Here is a 23,412-nt window from a genome sequence, read left to right on the forward strand (position 1 = left end):
AAGGCCGCTTTTGCAGCCTCTCGCAAGCAGCTTTGGCCTTCTCACGCCCGGTGGTTTATACGAACGCAACTTATTGCGTCACGTAGGCAGTTAGCAAAAGTTGATAACACTCTCATTTCGCCACTTCCGGGCGATCCAGTTAACTTCCGGGGGCACCGATCCTTTCCCGGTCGGCCCGTTGAGCCGAGCATTAAGTGCCCCGTGTCCCATTTCACTCACCCTCGTTTATTTTCCTCGTTTCAGCACGAGTCATTGGTATGTGTGCGTAAGTGTGTGTGTGTGTAAGCAAGTGTGGTGAGCCGAAAATGGCCCCGTCGAAAACTGACCAAACCCCCGACCCGACCCGGGACAGCTAAAATGTGAGAAAATTGTGATCAAATAGGCACTTGGCGTTCTCGCTTCCATTTCACCTTCGCAACGGGCGTTTTCTTTCTTTCTTTCTGCTGCCTTTTTTGTATTGTTCTTCGCTGCACCATTCAATTGAAGCACTCGCATCCTGCCATTCTGCACAAATGGCACTTGAGCAAATCAAACACACAGCCACACGAACACCTCCCAGCCCTGGCCGAGTATCCCAGCGCTGGTATGGGATTGAGCTCGGCGTTCAAGGAGACCTTTTTTTATCATCTCTGGAAAAACACTTAACAGCAAAATTAAAAGTTTATGGGGAAAATTTTAAATTGCTTCTTGGGTCAAGTTTCCGGGACCTGCCCCCCCGAGAAAGTGCGACCGAGCACCGTCAAAGTAGCGGACGGTCGCCATTCCTTGCTGCCGCACGAGAACACCGCACGGGAAAGCGAGATGATAAGGTGGAAAAGTTGAAACTTTTACGACGGTGCTTATTATTGCTGTGAGCGTTCAAATGCCGGTGAGTGGTCAGGGCGTCCGGCCGGTTTTTGGCCGCTTCCTGGCCAGGTGAGGCTAAACCGGTGTACGTTCACCGGAAAATTTCAACCGGACACCGATCAAATACGCTGCATTCAACTACGCCTGGATGGGAGGGCGACGAAAACTTTCCGCACACATGCCCACACCCGGGCTGCAACCGGCCAGTTCCAGTGCTTTTGCCAATTCAGCTCGGTCCGGCCGGGCGGAACTGTTCGAGTAGAAATTTATGTCCCCGCACACAGGTGCCACACTCGACTCGGCTACAAATTACTTCCGTGCGAATCGAATGCACGCAAAAGCGAGCACGTGAGAAAAAAAGGAAGATATAAAGCACACCTTGAATTATTGCCGATCCGAAGCGTAACATATTGATGATGCAATTTATGAGTTACTTGTTCCCGTTTCCGTACCTTCTTATCATGTTGCGGTTCGAGTGAAAAAAAGCTGGCTGCGTTTACCGCCACGAACGTGCTGGAGATGACTTCGATTTTTTATGATTAACAAATTTACGGCCTCGTATCAGGCCAACATTAGTGAATTATTTAGTTGGGTTTCATTTTGGTGGTATGGCGTTTTTGAACATCAATGTAGATGTGCGTGTGTTTTTAAGCTGTGTTTAAGGGTAGTTTTTGAATGTTTATTAAAAAAATAAAATAACGTACATTCTTTAAAATAAAACGAGATGTTTTTGCTTTTAGAAAGCACTCTCTTATACACATACGCAAGGTTTCTACTACTTGGGCTGATTTAATCTGTAACAACGAAGCATTAAACTAACCAAACTATAACCACAATCGATGCTGCCTGCTCGACAGCTTATTTTATATGGCATATTTATATAGACACTTATATCTCGGATCACAACACTGCTTTTGTGAGAACCATGCGTTTATTCCATGATCGAATCTCTCAATGGACCGTCCGTAAAAGAACATAGTAAAAATGCTTTGTCAAAAGAAAATATTTCTACGAATCAGGGCATTAAGAATTCTTTTTTAAATCGATACTGGACCTGTTTCCATTGATCAATGGTTGCTGATGAAAAGGGTAGTAAAATGTTCTTACTTGCTTACTACAATCGTTTAGTGGTCTGCGACAGAAAATACCGGAACCGCTTGCTGTCGGCCGTTTATAATGTGCATGTCTCATAAAAACTATAAATTGCATTGTTCTAATTTTGTAACATTGCCAAAGGTTTGATATTTTTTACTCGTTTTATATATATGCCAGCGTTTACTTGAAGCTATAGTCCTTGGGATAAAAAAATATCATGACTATCAGCTCCATCAGCGTTAGCTGTCAAACTCTACGTGTTGTGCTTTCAACACGATACCAAATCTACAATAAAACTGGTGCAATTTAGACCATGCTTGGCCATTTTTGTTTTTAGTTCCCTGCATTCGAGAATGAATGGTGACGTGCCTTTCATCGTTTGGTACGCGTTTCTGACCTCCAGCAGGTGCATGGGCTCGAGATCACCATAACCGGTTGCGTTCGATGGTGGTAGCTCACACTAATGGCACTTCAAACGGCGTTTCCATTTATTGGGTGTAATCCACTTACAGCAAGCGATCGGTAAGGCACTTAAAACGCACCATATCCTTTCCGGTTTCGATATCACGGGAATGTGGAGTCATATTTTTGTTTAATTTATATGATATGGTGCCGATGTATGATCCAACGGTGCACTTAAAAATGGTTGTCGGTTGAGGTATATTTTTTCCTTTCCTTTACGTTTGTTACATGAACTCCATCCGTTAGATCAAATGAAGCCGTTGTTTTATATCAACCATATTGCGTTGAGACCGTGATAGCATGTTTTCACAGTTTATTCATTAGCACTGAAGTTTGCTGACTGGAATTAGACCGCACCAGCTGGAAAAGGCTGTGAAATAGCCCAACAGCGCGTCAGCAACCATTAATCGCTCGTTTGTATTCACTACCGCAAAGGTTGACGGTCCGTGGAAAACGCCGTGTTTACCTCCGTGCGATTGAAAAGCTCCATTATCGCCCATCGCCACCCGGCACGGAACCCCACGGGCTTCATTCCCGACGCCCTTGTTGGCTGCTCAAAACCCTTGGAAACCACGTCATCGTTTCATCCTTCAGTGCACACCATTGAGCCGCACTAGCTGGCAGGCTGGGTACTGGTTTCAGGATCCACCCGAGGACGGTGAAGCCAGGCGGGGGATATTTCGTCGAGATTTCCTTCCGAGATTTTCACCACCTCTTACCGTCAGTGCCTTTATCTTGTCCTGAGGGAAATAATAGCTGGTTCGGGAATTAATTAATCCATTAAACAATCCCTCTGCCCTTGGGATGGAGGATTCCTGCTTCGGTTTGCCTCGGAACACCCGAACGGTCACGAAGCCAACTTTCATCACTCAATTAGCGCGACTGGGAGGAATTCGGAAAATGTCCAACGGGGCGCACCCCACGAATTCCCTCCGGCGAATTCTCCACCGCCCAGGGCCTTTGGGAGCACGGGGTGGAGGTTTTTGAATAAGCTTGCGATTTGCGAAAACATTCCACGCGAGCAGCGCGCTGCATCCGATTGAAGTGGCGAGACGGAAACATTTATCGCTCGCTTTATCACGGCTGCACAAGGGACACCCAGGTGGCACAGGCACAGGATGATTTGGATTCTCGATAAGCCGCTTCCCGCAACCAACCCAACACTGCCAGGCCCAGTGCCCCAGCAAGCTTTTGTTTCGCATGAGCGATTTCGGTGTTCGTTCGATGGTTAATTAAATCATTCTCCAAACAATCCAGCAATCGTGCCAATGCCTGGGCAGCCTTTGAGGGGCTTTATAATTTGATGGCACGATGATTTGGCTGACTGGGATGGATGATTATGTGCAAGGAGCGGCCTTCGCTTTATTGTGCGTGGAAAAGCATTTTTTAGCATCCAGGGATGTGCATGCGTTGGTGAAGAGCATTCTAAGTGAGCCAGTTTTCTACGAACATGGAGCGAGAAAAATATCATCTAAGCTAGGAGTAATGTTTACTCAATTGAATGAAAAATAAACCATCAAATCGTGTCCGTGCGTTTAACTGTGAGAACTAAGCGATTTGGTTCTGTGTGGGTTTTTTTATCGTATATTGTCTAGCTAAACACGGCGTATTAGTGTTCTCATTAAATATATGCTGGTAATCCATTGCACATCAAATATAGAGCGAAATAAAAAGTTATTTTTGAGAAACTATGCATCATAAAGAAATGCCGAATCCAGCAATTAGACAGTTCTCTGCCATGAGGGCACGACCCACATTGCATATAAATAGTGAGTTCAGGATGTATTTTTTATGCTCTTAAAACACGCTGTAACGTTTATGATTCATGTGAATTGCCTGTTCAAATTCAGGCGAGTTGTAGGAATCAATTATTGAACAATTCTCCGTTGTAACCCTATTCTCTAAGATAACGTGCAGGAGAACAAGTTCAACAATTTTCTGTGGTTTTATTTTTCCTCGATGGATTTGGAGATTTTGCATAATTTCTTCATATCTCATCTTCATCGTCGGGTAATAAATGGCTTAAGTCTTTCTAGGAATTTTACTTGGCATGTGCTTTTCTCACGACCGTCATCACTCTTCGAAACTCCTTCGACATCCATCAACCAAGCCCCTCTCGATGACCTTTAAATAATGGGCCCAGGAATTAAGAAACGATCCCTCAAACCGGCCCTTTATGCTTGGGAAGATTTATGCCCCCAGGTTCCGGTCCCCGCGGGACGGTCGTCGTCACGAGTGGCATTTATCTGCGATTCATTTCGCACAGCTTGCTCTCTGATGGATCGTTAAAAATGGGCACGACTCGAAACGGTTTGTGTGCGTCTTGCCAACTGAACCCAGCTAATGAACAGCACCACTGCAGGGAGCCCTCCGAGCGCCTTTGAGGCCGATTCCGGCAGCTCGAACGGTGCAAGGTCCCGTGCCTTCCGGCGTGCAAATGAAAAGAAAGCGAAGTTGCCTGTTTCGTGGCTCCGTTTACCCGGTTTCGCTTTAATTACGCCAATTAAATATTATTTATGTGCGAAAATACCCAGCCGCGGGGCATCCTGGCGACGGGAGATCCTCGCGAACAGGGACACCCGCGGTGTACGCGGTGCAGATTCGTCTTCATCGGAGACCGGCTGGCGCTGGCTTCGTGCGCCGATTTTCCGCTAATCTACCGGAGAAAAGCGCCCGCGGAGTGACGACCGCAAAAGGTGCGATGTTTGCTCTGCCGGAGCAAGTAGGATAAAACGGGCTGAAAAATGTGAAGTCATTACGTTGATAACGTTTCACCGTTCGGTCTCTCCGTTGGTGCGCTTCTCGCGCCTGGGCGGGAAAACCCACCCCAGTTTTGGTGCTGGTAGGCGACAAGCTTTACGAGTCACTTGTTACGCACAAACTGTGCGAGGACTCGGCTCCGGGTGTTCGCTTGGTGGGGAAAATGTGGAACCATATTTTGACACTAAAAAACTTCACAGCTCGCTCGCGGATCGTGATCCAACCGCCCGGCGGGCCGCGAGTCTCTAATGTGGTGCGGGGCCGCATAAACGACGATTTTATGGAGCACTTTTAAAATTTTACGACCCTTCCCCTCACTTGCAAGGAGTGCTTCACTGCGAACGAGACTGGGAATGGGGAAAAACGAGCATGAGAGTTGGAAATGTTAAACGAAACGCTTAAAACCTTATGTGCATTGTGAACGGCTTCGGTTTAACGCTGGCTATTGGTTTTACAACCCCTGCGCGTGGGGCGGCGCGCTCGTGGTATCGAAACGGTTGGATATTTTCGGTTTTTCGGTTTTTCGTGTTCCTGCCCTCTGCTTCAGCTGTCTTTTTATGGGGCTAATTTCCCCGAACCTGATGCAATGGCGGTGTGCAAGTGCGCAAACGGAGCCACGGATGGGGTGCGATTTTATTGAAGCAGTTGAATAAACACACCGTTGGGAAGGCCGCGTCTACTAACTATCGTACGGCGTGGCCTTCGAAGGTGCGTACAATGGCGTGTCATCTCGTGACGGCAAGAAGGAGCATGTAAAACAGTGTCGATTTAAGCACCACGTGTGGGTTTGCCACGCGCCGGAACTGAAATCTCTGACGCCACATCAAATCATCGAGTATCGAGCTTGACGATTAAATTGTGCATGAATTTGCATGATTTTTTTTTACAAGCAAAGCAACATCGTGTATAAGTCGGTTTCAACCATTTTTGTCCCAAATAAATCTCTCAAAACAGAGAAAAAATAAAGCAATGGGGTTTGTACTGTCAACGAACCTGTCATTATAAACGCAGGCTTCGCCAGTTGCTTCCCTTTATGTTCGGAAAACAAGCGTTTCCCAACAAGCGATAGCAAGCCGTATTTTCAGAATACAATGCTCAAAAGTGGCTTGAACTTAAAACCCCCGCAAATGATCCCTTCAACGGGAAAACGAAACGAGGTGGAAGCCGAAAATCTTGCCAATAAAACTTTCGCACCTTTCACAAGATGCATTTATCAAAATGGTGCCCATTTGCACGCGGTACGCGTCAAGCAGAAGACACTAAACTCGCGGGCTGCTTGACAGTCGAGCATCCGAATGACAAAATGTGAAAAATGGCCTCCCTTCCTTTCGCTCTTCCAACCACCTCCCCCTGCCTGCTGTTCGGTTACGCAGGTGCCGTAGGGACAAAAGTTCACCCGGAAATAAGTTCGCGGGCGGAAAAACTTAACCCATCCAATCGGGTCAGGCTCTCGGTGAGGGCGTCTAGTAGGCGGTGGTATCCATCATCATACCGCTTATGCCCGAACAGGGCGCTTGGCGCTTGTAACAAATGGCCCAACTTTTGGTCCTAGGGAAATTCGGCTGCGACCGCACCAAAAAAAAAGGAAAGAAAACTCGCCAAACCGCCTCTCTCTTTCGCCGGATTGGGTTCGGATGTCGTTCCGTTTGCGTTCGACACATCTGCGATGTGGCCATCCGGCAGACCGTTTTTGCTTGCGTGGGTGCGCTCTGGTGCGGTTCGATTTTCTCATCATTTTTCGAGCCTTGCGTGAGGCCCCATCTTAGACAGGAGCGTTCAGTGCTAGTTTGGTCAGCGGGTTGCTTACCGACCGCGCGGTCGACTAAGCCCTGCGAGAACCGAGAACGACGCGCCCCCGGCAACGGAAGTTCATTATTTACCGTGGATTATCTCGGTGCGAGCTTTCCCGGGCTGAGCGATAGCCTACGATTAATCATTAGCCTTTGCTCGTTTTATGTCACGTTGACGTGTGTGTGTGTGTGTGTTTGTGTGTGCTTGTAACGATCGACTCAAGCTGGTTGTTTTTGTGGCCCTAGGAGTCTGCTCGAATTTCCATGCTTTCAGAGGCACCTGAAACGGCGAGATGAAAAAACAGCCCACCAAACACAACAAAAAAAACGCCCCAAAACCTCCCATCATCACCATGGAGCAAGTGGCCAACTTGTTTGACAGATGTTCGCTCACATTTGTGGTAGTGCTTCGTTTTGTTTATTTGTACATTCCCCTCTTTCGCCTTCTTCCCACTTGCACAATCTCCTTTCTTTTGTGCTCACCAAAAGCATCCCTCCGCCGAGTGGGTACAAGATGAACGATCGGATGTTGTTCGCTCGACTTCCGGATTGGAAGCGGAAAACTTTTGCTTACCAAACAAACTTTTTCCCCGGTTGTCACTCGGCGCCGGGATCGGTTTGGTGCACGTCGGCCAGCCTAGGGTGGGGGTTTGGCGAGAAAACCCCGTGACAAATGTGCCCGTGGGTAAAAAGTTCACTTATCGGAAGTGGATTCCGCTCCAAAATCTTGCCCGCTAAGCCTTCCGTTTTCGCCAGCCTGTGCCGTGCACGCTAAGGAAGGAACAAGCCGGTCGGGCAAACTTGGGCCGCTTTTGAATGCCACTTCCTGCCGGATGCTGCCGTTGGGCTGTGAATCGTTGCATAAACACGCGCTCAACATGCGGTGAAGAGTGTAGAGAAATTGTTTGTTTGAATGTTACACATTATGTTTCTTTGCTGCTTTTTTTAAAGCAAAACAAAACCATCTGCAAACCCAAACTATACAACAGTGAGTGGGGCTGATGCAACTTTTCAAACCCCAACCAATCACACTGCTGTTTTTCGTCGCTTTGCAGCCCAATTACGCAGCATAAGCTGCGCAAATGAACAGTACGAACGCCGAAGCAATGATTTATTCAAAGGTATTTTATTAAATCACATTCTCTTCTGGTGTAATTTGACAAGGAGGATCCTCCTAAAGGAAGGATCATTGCACAGGAGCACGGGCAGTAAAATAAATGCCACTTTCATCGAGTCGATCCTTAAGACACCTTTCGCGTTCTGGAACGTTCCCATAATCGTTGCACACTTCCGGTAGCCGCCAAACCACCGCACGGGCTCCAATGGAAAGCACACTGTCTCAGCAACTGGCTCGGGTTTAATGGCGAAGACGGAATTTATTCGCTTTCCGTTTCCTGTGCCCAGCGTGACGAATGAACCTCTCTCTGGTCTGGAGGTTCTCTCCAGTCTGTGCTGACTGCCCTTTGCTTTGCTTGGCAAGCTCTGTCTTTTACAATTGAAGGTGGAAGATCGGCATAAGTAGTGGTACTCCTGGCATATCATAAATAAATTTTATAGCACATCCATTTCAGTGTACCCTGGAAAGTCAGTGGTTCTCCGTGGTGGGAAAATGCTCTCGCATTACTATACCGACGAGTTCAGAGCATTATGGCGAAAGATTATGGTTCAAGAAGTGTGCTCTTACAGTAATGATTTAAAATAATCCGTTGCAGCATCGTGATGGGTTACACAATTTAAAAAAAAACAGTGGTTATTTATTTAATTCGACATTTTTTTACACGTATGCTTTCAAACAGTACCATGAGACATCGAAAATGCACATCGGACATCGGATACAATACAAAATCTCAGAATCATTACGGTGAAAGGAAACTTTTCATAAAGCTTAAGAAACTTCCCTCTGTCTGGGCGTTTGTTGGCACTAGTGATTGTTATCTTCGTTCGGTAAAATGAAACTGCATTTAACGTTTATCTCCTACCTCTTTGCTCGTGCTGTAATGGAAAATTGCCTTTTGTCTATTATGTATTGCAGCAATTGTTCTCGTTGTGCCTAATGGAATAACTTCATATCGACACAACCAACATACCACCACGCGTACTTTCATTGTTGTCTTGTGATATTTGGAAAGCTTGCTTTACCAGAATACATACCTCGCTTCATGTGAGAACCATCGTTGTACGTTTCATCACCCCCCTTGGAAGCAATGAAAGCCTTGTGCTCAGTGCACGAAATACGATTTCACTCCCCACATAGGTACTGTGAGATCGAAATACCGTGCTAATGTTAACGGAAACCTCAACCGTGATCTCCCCTGTCGAGAGCGGACGAGTCGAAGGATAAACGATGCGAGTGCTGCATATTGTAGGGTTTATTACATTTAACCGGTTTCATGGCTCTCGAAGCTTTCCGGGTTCTGTTGGGCGGACGGTGGCTTGCAACCCAATTATGCTACCAACCTCAAATATCCTCACACAAACACACAAACGCTTGGACAGCTTACAGGTAGCGCCAGCGCAAAGCTGTGCTGAGCGAAAGAAGTGAATTTGGTTTCCTGTGCGGAAGGAACAAGGACTCGACAATGATCCAATTACTACATTGTGCAGATCCAGTTCGCTTTCCTCGTTCCACGGCCGTGTGGGTGTGCGTGGTAACGTTGCCGGATTCGGACAAAGCGAAATGGTAGGAAATTGCCTTAGCATAGTAACACAAAGTCGTAAGTCTGCACGCTGCCAGGACAAGGGTCTGCGCTTTAGCCGAATTGCCGCGGCTTACACCCGCGTCACGCGTCCGTATCAAACTCGAATGAATCATACGGATCGGCAACTTAAGGCCCCCCCTGCTCCTGCGTTGAGTACAACCGTGGTGTTAAAAGACAGTTATAACCGGAAGTGGATGTAGCCGAGCGCTTCCTGGTAGCTACCGTAACCGACCGAAATGAGGAAGAAAGCTGTCCTCGAGAGACCGGAAGCCGAAATGCAGAGAAAAAGAGAAATTGTCTGCCAGCTCCGGTCGCCGGTCGCCCATTAACTCGACTCGGCGGTTTCGGAAGGCTTTATGTAGTACTTTAAATTAGCAATTATAAAAGTATTCCCGCTCGCCTTAGGCGCTGGCTTTCACCGGCTAACGAAAGCCCGGAAAGGGTTTTCCACCCATGCGGTTTTTATTTCTTCCGTTGCGGTTCGCTTGCTGCGTCATTTCCGGGTGCGACGATGCTCTTTTCGTGCAGGCTAACTTTGTTCGTGGAAAATCGTCGTTGGCATGGATACGCGGGATTTTTCCTCTCTCCGAAGGAACATAATTGAAAATTAAACCATCACAGAAAGTGCCACGGCAACAGATTTTCTTTGGCAAGTTTGACGAAATGCTGTTGTATTTTTGAATTTGCTGATTCGCCCGTGACCTATCGATGCAATTTGTTTCTGTGAAAAATCAGCGTAAACCCTTTCATCGGGCCAAGCAGCGTGTGCTGTCGTTCACTTGTCAGAATATCGTCAAGGCATGTGACACTTCCAGAGTTAGCTTGTTTAGTAAAACTGCGAGCAGTAAGTGCTTTATTTTTGCTCACTCTATTGGTTTTGTGAAACTACCAGGCAACCAAATTTCATCCAAGTTTAACTCGTAAAATTAACACGTTGGGCGTACGCTGATGTAAAAACGGAGCGACTTTCGCCGAAAAACTGGGCCTAAGTTTTTACGAAACAACTCACCGTGACGGCTCCATTTGACCCCTGCCCAATCCCTGGAACTGTTTCCTTCCGTTTTTCTTTTGTACTTCGGCATTTTTCCCACTGCCCCGTTCTTTCCAGCAGCAAGGTTTGATCTCCGGGCGATTAACAAGTTGCCTGTCGTGTGTGACAGATTCAATTTGCCAACCCTGACAGGACCATCGAGACACGTGTCTTCGCGTGCCCGTGTGTGAGGGTGTTTTTTCATGGTTTTATTCCACTACTCTTACGTCACCTTGCCCTGCCACAGGCCGAATCACGGGAGGAAGCTTTTCTTTCTCCCTTTGCCGTTGTAGCCTGTCTGCCTTTACGCCTGCCGTAGCACCGTCACCATGTCAATTAGGCTTGACAAAGCCACGCTGGCGTGTTGGACGTGGCACGTCCTGCGCAGTGGCAGAGTGCGGACGTGGCAGAGCGCTTTCCGATCGCCCTGATGGAAATCTCATATTTGACTAATTTTTATGCTGTCATCGTACGCACACGCCGATAAATGTACGTAGATAAATGTTGACAAATTGCGCAAAGACTCCCACTTCGGTTCCATAAGTGGGCCCCAGAATGGGTAGGATTAGTGTAGATGGTGCTTTATCAGCCACGGTTTGTGCGATCTCGGTTAAAGCTCCGAGGTGCTCTATTTATAATACGAGCGACGACCAACGCTCTTAGCTCCGCTTAAGCAGACATCAATTATGCATGTTTGGGAGCATTGCAGATGAGGAAAATATCACCGAGTGGGCTGATATTGTAGTTTGCCACTCGTGACCACTTTCTCATCATAATTTAACTAACCTCTGGTTGCGAACATCGTGGGGAAAAGTTTCCATGAAAACGAGCAATTTTAACTGCGCAACATACGAGTCATATTTATGGAATTTTGCGAATTCTATTCCGCGCACCCTAAGCTTCACAGGTTTGATTGGCAGTTTAGTTTTTCACCGAAAGCCAAATAAAGGCACATTTCAGCCGATGAGCTTGAAATTAAAACCAACTTTCCGTTGGCGAAACGCTGTCCACGGCGGCCGCAGCTGCTTCATTACAGCCAGCTGCACAAAAGTGTGATCGTGGGTTGGCGTCGCTCGCCGTTGGAATGTAAAACCGCCACGTTACGCAGGATGATGCGAATGAAAATTTGTTTTTCCGGAAAACTTTACCAACAAACAACTTGGTGTACAGTTGCTCGCAAAATTCATCCATCCATCAGCCAAACAGTCAGTCAGTCAGCGTAGTCCAGTCGCCCAGTCATTTGGGACAGTTTACGGAACTGGCGTGAACGCCACGGTGCGCGTGGGAAGCTGTTGAAAGCTGTCCGTTACGTTGGTTGCCAGCATGAAATGTACCATAAATCACCGGGCACGGCTGATGTGAGGGTGTTTCCGGCACCAAAGGTCTCGCGCCCCAAAGCCACAACATTTCAATCCGGTCCAATCTTCGCCCGCCACTTGGTCAAGTTTACTTTCACATTCGGTTGTGAGCGTGGCTTCTAAGGGAGCTTGAACCGCTTCATGTCTCCACCCAAGCGTTACGTCATCGTCCGATGTTCGATCTGGCGCGACGGCGGAAAACGCGTTTTGTCCCCACAGCGACGGGGTCCATTTGTCATAAAACGTGCCCTACACAGCTCTCCACGTCCGGTGGTGGCTGTTCGCCACTTGGGCGACCCAATCGACCCGTCCCAGGGTCGTGTTGTACACGAGCACTTTAAAAACAATCATTCTCGCACCGAAAGCACTTACTTTTCCTAGGGCGGTCACCACCCTAAAACCGCCCTTTCGTACGGTTGCCGATTCTCCCGACGATGGGCTGTGCTTGCAGTGCTTTTCTAGCTCGGTTTCGCCATAAATTCCGCCCCAAAACGACCCGTCGCCGTCGTCTTTGGCAGTTGTAGTAAAAGCGAAAAAAGTGACGCTAAAATATGCTAACTTTTCTCGCTGCCGCGCTGCTCGACAATGGCAGTACAAGAAACTCGCACGCTGTTCGCCGGATGTTGCTCGGGAAGAAAATAAACCAACGAACGGGTGCATAAAAATGCACGCGATGCGCTTTCAAATGCTTCACGCGGTCACGCTCTGTTCGGGCGGTGGGACAAACTTGGCTCCTTTAACCGGAACCGGAACATGCAGATGCGGAAGGATGTTTTTTTTTGTCCTTTCGTGGAGCTTTGTTTTCCGTTTCCTACCAAAACCCGGGAAGCAGCAACATTCGTCAAGCGTCACCACCCAGCACGGTCGAGTTGTTTGTGTGCCGAGTTTTGTCTTTTAATGCGTTGTAAAGGCAAGCATGCTGACCGGAAAAGGCACTTCTTTCTCACGACCTTCTTCGCTGGAAGAGCCGTGACCGCATCTTCCGGCTTCCGGTGCGTTGAAGAAAAAAAAAGCACAAGAGCTATCCGGGCGTATTTTGTCAAGAACCAATCAACTTTTTCTGCCCTCACGACCATCCGCGGACCATCTTCACGGCTACGACAACTTTACTGGCGGACGCAAATGAGCAAAGTTTCTGCTCGATGCACCCCGTTTTTCGCATCCCGTACATCGTCGAGCACTGGGCTGGTTTTGGTGGTGTCGAGCAACTTCCAACGGCTCGGCCGAGTGGTCCTTACAAGACGACTCCCACGAATCGGCGATCGAGCATGCACTCTTTGGCCTTTTGTTATCTTGAGAGTGGAGTCGACAAAGGACCCACCACTCGCTACAGCTTTCTCGCCAGTGCGGCACAGCAAGGCGTCGATTAACACACGTGGCACCGCAACAATGGCTGGGAGGCTTTCAACGGCGCCACAAACCATCGTCCTGCCATCTAATGCACTTTCCACCCGCACATCGCACACACTTACAATGGTGACAATGCTGCTAGCACTTGTTGCAGCACTCGCGCCGTGGTCGGGATCTCCATAGCCGCACCGTCCGCTTTCAAAAGCTCGCCAGAAAGCGGCTGCTTGCTGCTGAAACAAAACGATGCAAATGCATTACCCAGAGTGGGACGCTTTGTTCACGCAAACAAGGGATGTGAGCTCGTTCTAATGGGATGTTTTTCCGGCACATTCCGGTGCGAACGAGGCGGAACGAGGGCCGGGTTTCGTGCAGCCGAGTTGTCACTCGAACCCGTACCTGTTGGTCTTGACGCAAGCTGACATGCATCCTTCCCGTTTTTGCATCTCTCTCACTCTCTCTCTCTCTCTCTCATTTCTGGGTGTTGCAGTTTCCTACGCTTAACCGTTGCTATTCAGCTCAGCATGTTCCGATGCATTCGATGCTGCGTTGGGATTGGCAGCTGCGAGATAATAGACGGTTACGGCGTGCATACATTGTACGGTTCGCTTGCACTCCGGGCATACCGGGCGAAGGGCTCGATTGCATACCATTTGAGCGATACTAGCGCTTTCCAGAATTGCACGCTACAGTTGCAGGCAGGAGACGTGATGAATGCATCGCATGGAACAATTTCTAAACCACTAAACATCTCCTCCTAGCAGTTGTTATGTAGCAGGAAAATCTGATCGTTTGTATCAGAATGTCCTTCAATCGAGCTAGCTTTGTTATGGGAGTTCCAAAGAAGCGCTATTTTCTCGGAACTAGAGAAACATTCGAATCATTTTTTGTTGCTATACAATTCGTTGAAAATATAGTCTGCACGATGGAGTGCTTGCAGGTTCATGCTTAAAATTAATTGTTTACCGTAAAAAAAACAGTAATTAAGAGTTAGTCGTGAAATTTAACACTCATTTCATTCAAAAACCACAATGAGTGAATTTTTGTTGAATATACATTATCCGTTCTAATCCACAATAGCTTAGTGAGGTATTCGAAAATGCATTATGACTGCTCCTCGTTATGAAGCTTATCATGTTCTGTTTCGAATCAAATAACAACTAAGGCTTGAAACGCACTCTGCTCGGGCTCGTTTATGAAGTGGAACAATCACTTACACTCGCACTGCGCAACCCAATTGACTCCGCCACTCGTTAATTCCAATATAAACGCAATCATTGTCCCATAAAATGACACCACTTCACTCTCAATTTGTTGTCGCCATAAAGAACGCGAGGTTAATCTTTGCTTTTTTGTATTCCCTTCTCGCTGTCTCTCGCCAGGCACCGATCTCCCGTCGCATTGTTGTCGGTCGAGGGGCAGATTTGTTTTCGAGATTACTTCAAGAGCTGTTTCGAGCAAAGGTTGTGTCGATGTGTTTTTTTGTTGTTTTTTTTGCCGAGACTCCTTTTCACTTTGCTGCCATTCTCGGCTGTGGGACGGTCACGATCGCTCGACGATGAAACACCATGCGCCTCCATTTATTACTAAATCAAGTCCAACGCTGCTGTCTAATTATGGCGCGTTCGCTGGTGGCACGAAATGGTCCCGGGAAGCTGCCGGGTCGGGATCCTCTGAAAAAAAAGAAGGCAAAAAAAAGCCCTCCCGGGAACCCGATAACAATGGGCACGGGAAAGCATTAGGGAAAACAAAACGGAGGGGCGCAAAACGAACGAAAAAAATTACCCTCCCGTCACGACACGGTTTCGTATTTTGACCTCTCCACCGGATGGAGAAGCGAAAGGCAAAAAAAAAAAACGCACAAAAATGAAAAGTCAACCGTTTCGAGTGCTCAAGGACCGTGCCGATTTCGCCACACCGTCGCACCATGGGCCGTCCACCATTATCCCGGCTTTGAAGTCTCAGTCTCCGTCGGGACGCGATCGAAATGCCGTGGCCCATTGTGGCTGCTTTCCGCGCAATGCCGGCACTCAGGCGCATAAATCGCGGCGCCTGCCATTGTTTCGGTACACCGGCACGACAACAACAATAATCATTTATTCTCCGAATAAAGCGTCCGGCCACCTTCGCGCACTTCTGCTGCCAAGTGGAAAAGCCCTCGGCCCGCGGGTGAACTGGTGACTGTCGCAGCGTGGGAAATCGACGGGTGGAGTGGGTGGAATGGGAGGCGGCGGCAGCAAAAAAACAAGAAAGAAAACAAACAAAAATGGAGCAAGAATAATGAAGCGAGTGTTTTCATCCCAACCCCGCGCGCGTAGGCGCTTTATCTAGGTTCCTCCTGGCTTGGGTTTCTTTTTTTTCCCTTATTCTCCTGTTCATTCGTCCGTTCACGCCCCGAAAGCCGACCGCCAGAGGAGTTTGCGGGTTGAGTGCGGCGTGAATAATGCCGAAGGGCGCCCGGTGGCCTGGGGCCCTTCACCAGCCACGTCCAGCAGCGTGTGCCCTAGGGCCTGACCACGCCAGAGGAAGCTTTTGGAAGAGAGCGTCGCCGAGCGTGCGAGATTTCGAGACAAATTTGCATTCCATTGAGTAAATTTTAATATTGAGCCAATTACGCGCCATTTCGAGTCTATATCGGCTGAGTGGTTTTCTGCGCCACCCACCACCGTAAGCGCCTTGTGCGCTCTGACCAACGGCCCCAGCCCATGGTTTGATTGGGGTGGATTGGGGGGGGGGGGGGGGGGGGTGCAAAAACGGAAGCCAGCGTAGGCATCGTGGGAAAATTGACGTGAAAATCGTGCCACCGCCACGTGCGGAAGCGCGATCGATCGGCTATCGGGGATGGGGCGCTAATTTGCAGCTTTCGATGTTGCCGCTCGAATTATGCTTCGCACTTGATTTGCTCAACGCCTTCGACCATGCCAAATGATGCGTCTGGGTGTTAGAGAGAGAGAGAGAGAAGGAACGATGTAAACCCAGCGCACCAGGATGAAGCTGGGTTTTCTTTTCTCTGGGGCCAGCGAACGGGCAGTGGAAATAAATGAGACATTTGTCGCCGGAGACGGACACGGTTCGGCAACAGCTGCAACTCGGTAAGACGCCCTCCAAAGGGCCCGCCCGGGTGGAACTAATGCCACCTTTGAGTTTGAGTTAATTGGTGCGCTTCCGGAACGCTTCGATGGAGTGATGAGCGCGTAATGAGATATGCTGGCGGTGCAATGCTCGCGATCGCCCACGCAACTAGACGACGGCATCGTGAAAATGGAACACGTAAGCCTAAATCAAACGGGCAATAGTGGGAATGTGCCATTTCGTGACGACCACCGCAGCAATGAAACCGGAAAACGCATCGGTAGATCGATTGGGTATTAGCTCATGTCGAGCGTGCATGAGTCGCATTTATTTGCGCGGAAAATATCAACCATCATACTTGGGGAAAGTAATGTGTATTTCTAGTCACTATTAATTTGCGTGGCTTGTATGGTTCTCAAATAGCTCCAACATTGCTCTCTAATTGTAGCAAAAATTTCCTTATGATTGTGAATCATCATCGCGTTTCATGCAAAAAAAACCTTATTAAGCGATAGTTCCTCAACATCGGCTGCTCGTTTGATTTTCTTCTCTCTGGTGATGGGAGTGTACGTAAAACATCACTAGCACCTTGAAAGCATGATTCTATTTTATATACGAGCAATTTTGTTTGTGCGGCCTCGCATAAATAGTAAAAATGGGAAAAGTATGAAAAGAAACAAAAACGGAAACAATCTACGGAATACTTCCAGCAAACGCACTCAAGGGACCTCATCTCTGAACCTACAGAGCATTTGCCACTAAAGTTGACTTCCACGGAGCAAAACCATCACTTTTTTCGTATCTTTCGCTTCACATCGAAAGAGCAGGTGTCTAATTTTTCTTCTTTTTTTTCTTCATGTGGTTAATCACTCTCCGTGTCTTTTATCACATGAAACGAACTCGCAACGCCGAGCACCACGGCGGGACCCACGATGGAGTCAAACTTTCCATATCAATTACGGGTCACATACATTTATGAAGTTCCCCAGGGCGCTCCAGGTGATCCTGCTTCACCATCCGCCCACCCCTCTAGACCCGCTAGTGTCCTGTTCGCTTCCCTAGCCACCGCTCATCACCCGAAGAACCCAACCGGTGGGAAGGCAGACGAACGGCGACGGTGATAGCATTCGACGAACTTTGTCAAACTTTCTCCATCGTAAGCCATCCATCGCGCGCCAGCCCTGCGCGCGTTCGGTGCTCGCAATTGCGGCAAAATATGTCCACCGTAAATTGAATCTGCGGTAAACGGTTGCGGGTTGGGCAATTTATGCGCTCACCGAACAAAGCCAACGCCAAACCGGCGCGAGAGAGAGAAAGAGAGAGAGCGTGATCAAAAGAAGAAGAAGAAGAAAAAAAGAACCACGAACCACGACGAACGCGCCTTTGGGGGTACGCGCCAGGCTGTAAGGATGCTACATTAAATTACGTTCCCGCTCAGGCAGGGCTGCCCGAGTTCGCCAATATGTGTACGTACGCGACGATCCGAAGCGATGGCACCACCACGCCGGTGGATGATTTTCACCCCGACGGCTTCGGGCGCCGCATGTTCGAGGCGTGAAAAATGGTTTTCACTCGCGCACCGCCACGCGGAAGGATGTGACGCAAATGAAAATCCTGTTACCTCGACCGCCTTTCGAGGCACCCACGGGGACGCGTTGCCATGGCACCGGCTGGTGAAACTAAAACTGAACGGCGAGCGAACGAACGAATGGTGGGTGTTGGCAGTGAGTCAAAAAGGCAACACAAGCCACACACAAAGAAAAAAAGCGTGCCCACACGTGAAAAGTTGGCGCTTCAATTATGCGCGCGTGGGGTTTCCTTTCACGGAAAGGGTCACGCTAGCGTCACGTTTAATTTATCGTCCGATCCGGCGCATCAACGTCAATCCCAAGGGTGTGGTTGCCATGGTGATAATGGTGAGGAAAATGCCTTCGAAGCGTTGAATTACGTGAGCGCTTACCTTAATTGCACTTCAAACGCTAGCTTCCAGGCAGCCGAAGGGTCAGAATCAATTTCGGGCACCATTCCGTTGCACTTGCACGTGCTTGCCCTCGTGACGAAAGCACTTCAGCCCTTTGCAGCTCGGTGCTGCTAGAAAAAGGGCTGCTACAGTGTTGATTCCTTGTGAAGTGCGCTGGAATGAATTACGCGAGGAGAAAACACCACCTCAAAGAGCACAACGCTAAATTGTAACGAGTACCTTGGAAGTGACCCCAAACGGGACCGAACCCGCGACGCTTTTCCACCGTTCGCTTCGTCAGGGCCAAGCTTCATTCACTAGGGTGCGTTTTCCGGCTGCCCATCGCACCTCCCACAAATACCCTACTCGCCATCCGCTTACGTTTCGTGGAAGGCGAGCATTTTAAGTTGTACCACCCACTCGGAAAAGTGCCTCCCATCGCTTAAATTCCCATCCCACCTTGAATGCTTAAAGCTCTGCTCACAAAGCAGATGCTCCGTGCTCATGTTCAGCACCGTTAGTACAAGCAACCGGGCGCTCATTTCATGGCTCATCTCAACGGTTTATCCCTTCTTCGCCAGGCTCAAAAGCCAACCCTCCCCCACCTGCTCTAATCCCTGAGCGGGCCCACGCGGCCAGAGCACAGAAGCAACCCCTATTTGCTTATCGGAAGTCATGTCGTAATAAATGTTTACTTTTCCTGCCTTTTTATCGCTTGGCACCGTTTGTTTTGCTTGCGCACGCTTCTCCCGGACCCCCCTTCGGTTGGTGTCCTGCGTTGGGTCCTGTTGGCAAGTGCCACCTTTTCAGCCCACCCAGCATCAGTAGGTTGGTATTGCTTCTTAATCTTTGAAAATCGTTCCAGCTTACCGATGGCGCTCTGGTGGCTCTCTTTTTTCTCGAGTTTATCCCCGCTCGGTTCGGTCTCGCAAAACAACGTTCGTTATAAGAAAAGCACGAAAGAGAGAGAGAGAGAGAGAGAGAGAGAGAGAAAAGAAAAAAAAAGCGTAACAACAAAAGCCATCGACAAGTTTATGATTTAGTGATACGGATTCTGGGGCCCCGGCTCGAAAACGGCTAAGCTCCAGCTCCAGATCCGGATCTAGCCTGCCGGTGGAGAGTGATGACATAAAAATAGCCAGCAATGAAACTCTCGGTACACACTCTCCAACAGCATCGATACCGGCCCGATAAAGCAGCTACATTTATGGCGCTACATCGGTCCTGGCGCTGAAACCCAGGCGCACCCGGGCGTGATTCGGTCGATTCCGATGCGTTAGCGTTATCGAGCACGGCCGATAAACATAAAATCGCAATAAATATCGCCCTACGCCCACACCGCTTCCCCCGTCGACCGGCTCTTTCCTCCCCTGACGACCCTACCTGCCGACGGAGAAAAGCGACGGCAATATTGTGCCCGCCGAATCCTCTGCCGATGAGAAATATTTCAGCAGCTTTTCTGGCGACTTCCGGCCGTAAATGGTGTTCGCCCATAAAGCCGGAGCAGAAGTCGCAGAACTAGGATAACAAAAAAAGAAAGAAAAAGGAAACAGAAAAACGCCAAACCTTGGCCCAACCCTTTCGGTTCGGTGTCCGACCACCAGGTGGCGGGCGACCGTTTTCGGTGGATCGTGCGAAGGCTCGTAAGATGCCCGCGAAGGACCTTTTGGTGCCGCGGGCAGCCCCCGGGAATGGGATCGATAAATCTCGGTTGTTGTCATTTGGGCCCATTCCGCTCGGCGCCTATATTATTCATATCCAATCCGTGCATTATTTCACCACCGGAGGGGTCCTGAGTGGGGTGGAAAAGGGGCAGACTCCCGTCTCGGGGGTGTCCTAAAAACGTGCGTTCGATGGACCCGTTGCCGATCAAGGATCGAGTGGTTGGGAAGTTTGATTAGGCCCGAGTAGTGTCGGGACCGTGTGTGATGGGCTCATTTTCGAATGCAAACCCCGGGGAACGGATTTTAGAGCCGGTTGCGAGATAGTGAAAAATTGATTCACCCTTTTTTATGCCTTTTTGTTTCACGAGCTCTTATTCTCTTTCTCTCTCTCTCTCTCTCTCTTTCTCTCGCTCTTCCCCCAACAGGTCTACACGTCGCATGAGGAAACGCGCACCACAACGGACAATCTGATCTCGAGCACGCTGACGCTGCGGCTGCATCTCCAGAGCTCGCACTTTGGATCCGGCATGGTGCCAGGGTTGGGTGGTGCGTCCGGTCCGGGTGGAGCCCTGCTGCTGCGGTGCACCGCCACCATCGGCAAGCTGTACGAACGGCACACCGAGCTGGAACTGGGCGTGCCCCAGCGGGATCCCATACCGGCTAGAGGTAAGTTTGGGTGGCTGTTTCGATCGGCAGGTTTACGATCGCGCTGAGGGTTGGTGTCCTTTTTTTCGTTGTCGGTTTCACAGCTCTCTTGGGCCGGGAAGGGACATGTGATGTTGGTCGGAACGTGTGATCCGCGATGACGACGATATGGGGAAATCATCTCCGTTACGCTTTTGACGCGTCCGTCTCCAGTATTGAACACATTACAAGCCGTTCGTGTTGGTTTGACAGATTTAAACGCTACTTTCTAGTCTTTTTGCACGATGGCATTAGCGATTCGTTGTTGGCAACAAGTGTCGAAAGAGAGATCAGAAGGAAACATAACTTCCGGCTTCTTTCGTTTTAATTATGTTTAATTTCATTTGTTCAACAACGGTTGGTTTTTTTCAACCACTTAGGACAACAATTTGTAGTTTTGACAAATGATCATGGATTTATATGAAATCAATGACAATTCGATTTTTAAACTACTCATCAAACGTAGTCAACCGGCCAATTGATCAGAGAAGTTTATTTATTCTCGCTGCCAGAGTCGCACATCAAGCGACGAAGAAAAACAAAAATCCCAACTCACGCTCCAACATTTCACCACACGGCGAATCTGCCGCTGCCAATTGGCTGTCGAATATTTCCCATATTAATTGGAATCACCATCACCATCCGCCTGTTTCGGCAACCGTTATAACGCCGATTCCGGTCGCCAGTTCGCATGACGTGCCACCGAACGAAGAAAAAAAAAAGGCTACCACCGTGAAGCAGCACATTGAGAAAACTCAATCAACCGCTCTCGCAAGCGGACTGCGACGTGCACACTATCTGTGGCTTTGATTAATGGCCACCGTCGCCATTACGGGCGCCTCCATCCTTGTGTTCGGACTACGATCTTTCGCTCTTCCGCTCGCCGAAAAACGCACACACTCCGTAATCCCTCCCATCTCTAACTCGCCACTCGTTTTCTCGTCGCTCGTGCGACCCTATCGGTGGTCCGCCAGGCTGGAACCACGAAATTGGAACCGAAAGCTAATCAACAGATGTTTTTCCGGCTTCCACACTTCCAGCAACGGCCGCCATCGAGCGGGACGGGCCGTCCCCGAGATCGGTAAGATGTGCCGGGGAAATCTTGAGGGCGAAATTGATTTATCATTCCCGCAAAACCCCGGCGAGCCGGTGCCAGTGGCCGCGTTGTGCCCCAAAAAGGCCCTACCGGACCGGAAGGATGATCAAACGGACATTTGGGGCCAATTCGAGTGGATTAGATTAGTTCCGGTTGAGCTCGGCTCTCCGGACGACAGCGAAGGGTGGCCACGCGCACCCAACCGAAATCCCTAGCGCAACAAACCCTTTGCCAGGGGAGGGCGTGCAAAAAAAACAAAAGAATAGGAGCAAAAAAAGAATAGAACGACTGCGTTACAATCTTATCACGATGACGGGTCGAAATAAAAGAAGAAGCGCCTTCTCCGACCCGATGATATGCACGTTGGGCGAGTCGGAAGCGCCATTGTTTTGGTGTGAGAAGGGACGAGCCCACCCTTCTTCGGTAGCGAATCTGCACCCAATTTGGCCGCACGAACGAGTGCTCGGTTCTACCACCGGTGCGAGCGCGCGCGACTCCTCTTAATCAACCGAATAACGCTTTTCCGGCAATCTGATTAGGATGATTTGGCGCTTCGTCGAATGTGTGGGCCTTTTTTTGCGATTTTTTTTTTGGTCTTCGCCGGTACCGAGCACACACGTTCGATCGGAAGAAGCCCGCTTCGCCGGAAATCGCAACCGGGTCGATGGGAAATTGGGTTCCTCGGCTCCAGCGTGTTCCGTTCCGGGTCCGTGCCCCTGTCAGGTGGCACTTTTTTGCCTCTCTTGAGGCCCGCGCTCTTCACTATGCGTTTTTGTATCTTTTTTTTTTCCTGCCAATCCTAGCCCGGGCACTGAGAAGGGACTTTGAGGGTTCTAAATTTAAAATCAAAGCCAATCCGAAAGATAGCCCCCGCTGCGACATAAAGGCTTTGCGGTGGGTAATCTAGTGTTTGTTTCGGCTTTGTATTTTTTTGTTCTTTGTGTATTCCTTCGACGTAAACCCTACAAAAAAAAAGCACTCCCGATCGCTCGGAAGGACAGTTCGCTAGACGGCCCCAGCACAAAGGGTGAGCCTGAGCGGTACAAAAATAAGACGCCTCGCATCACGCGCAAAAGAAAAGCCGCTCAGCAGCAGACAGCCTTTTCTATCCTTCCGCCGGACGGCATCGAGGCGGAACTGATAAGAACGTTTTCGCGGGGCTAGCGCTGGCGTTGGCAAGAAACTTGAAAGGGTTTTAATTGATTAATCGAAAGATGGATCGCGCCGTGTGGCGCAGTCGTGGAAAAATCGAACACAATGTCCGTGGCGGGTTTCCAAGCCCCCACCCGCTGTTTGATTCTTTTCATCTGCAGTCGAGCTGAGATTAAACGAATTTTTCAATCCTTCTTCTGCGTAGGGTGAGTTCCGGCGGGGGTATTGATTAAAACAAACCGAAATTTGGCTCATGGATGCGTTTCAGCAAAGGGTTCGTGGAAGCCAAATTGGCCACAGAGAAAATCACAAATCCTTCCCCCGGACGGCCGAGAGACGGGGAATGGCGACCTTTCCCGTTTGCGAGAACGAAGCTCGAATGAGTATGATTAGCCTA

General features: G+C 49.1%; 1 protein-coding gene across 1 annotated transcript in view; it reads left to right on the forward strand.

The window, feature by feature from the left end:
- LOC128731619 (uncharacterized) overlaps nucleotides 1-23,412 on the forward strand; it is a 189,689-nt gene that overhangs the window by 94,368 nt on the left and 71,909 nt on the right. Inside the window, exons 6-8 of the mRNA XM_053824755.1 lie at nucleotides 244-255; nucleotides 20,509-20,749; nucleotides 21,808-21,848. Of these exons, the coding sequence (XP_053680730.1) occupies nucleotides 244-255; nucleotides 20,509-20,749; nucleotides 21,808-21,848 (294 nt within the window). The remainder of the gene's footprint in view (nucleotides 1-243; nucleotides 256-20,508; nucleotides 20,750-21,807; nucleotides 21,849-23,412) is intronic.

This window comes from Anopheles nili, chromosome 2 (genome assembly GCF_943737925.1).
Source record: "Anopheles nili chromosome 2, idAnoNiliSN_F5_01, whole genome shotgun sequence".
In the NCBI taxonomy this organism is placed as follows: domain Eukaryota; kingdom Metazoa; phylum Arthropoda; class Insecta; order Diptera; family Culicidae; genus Anopheles; species Anopheles nili.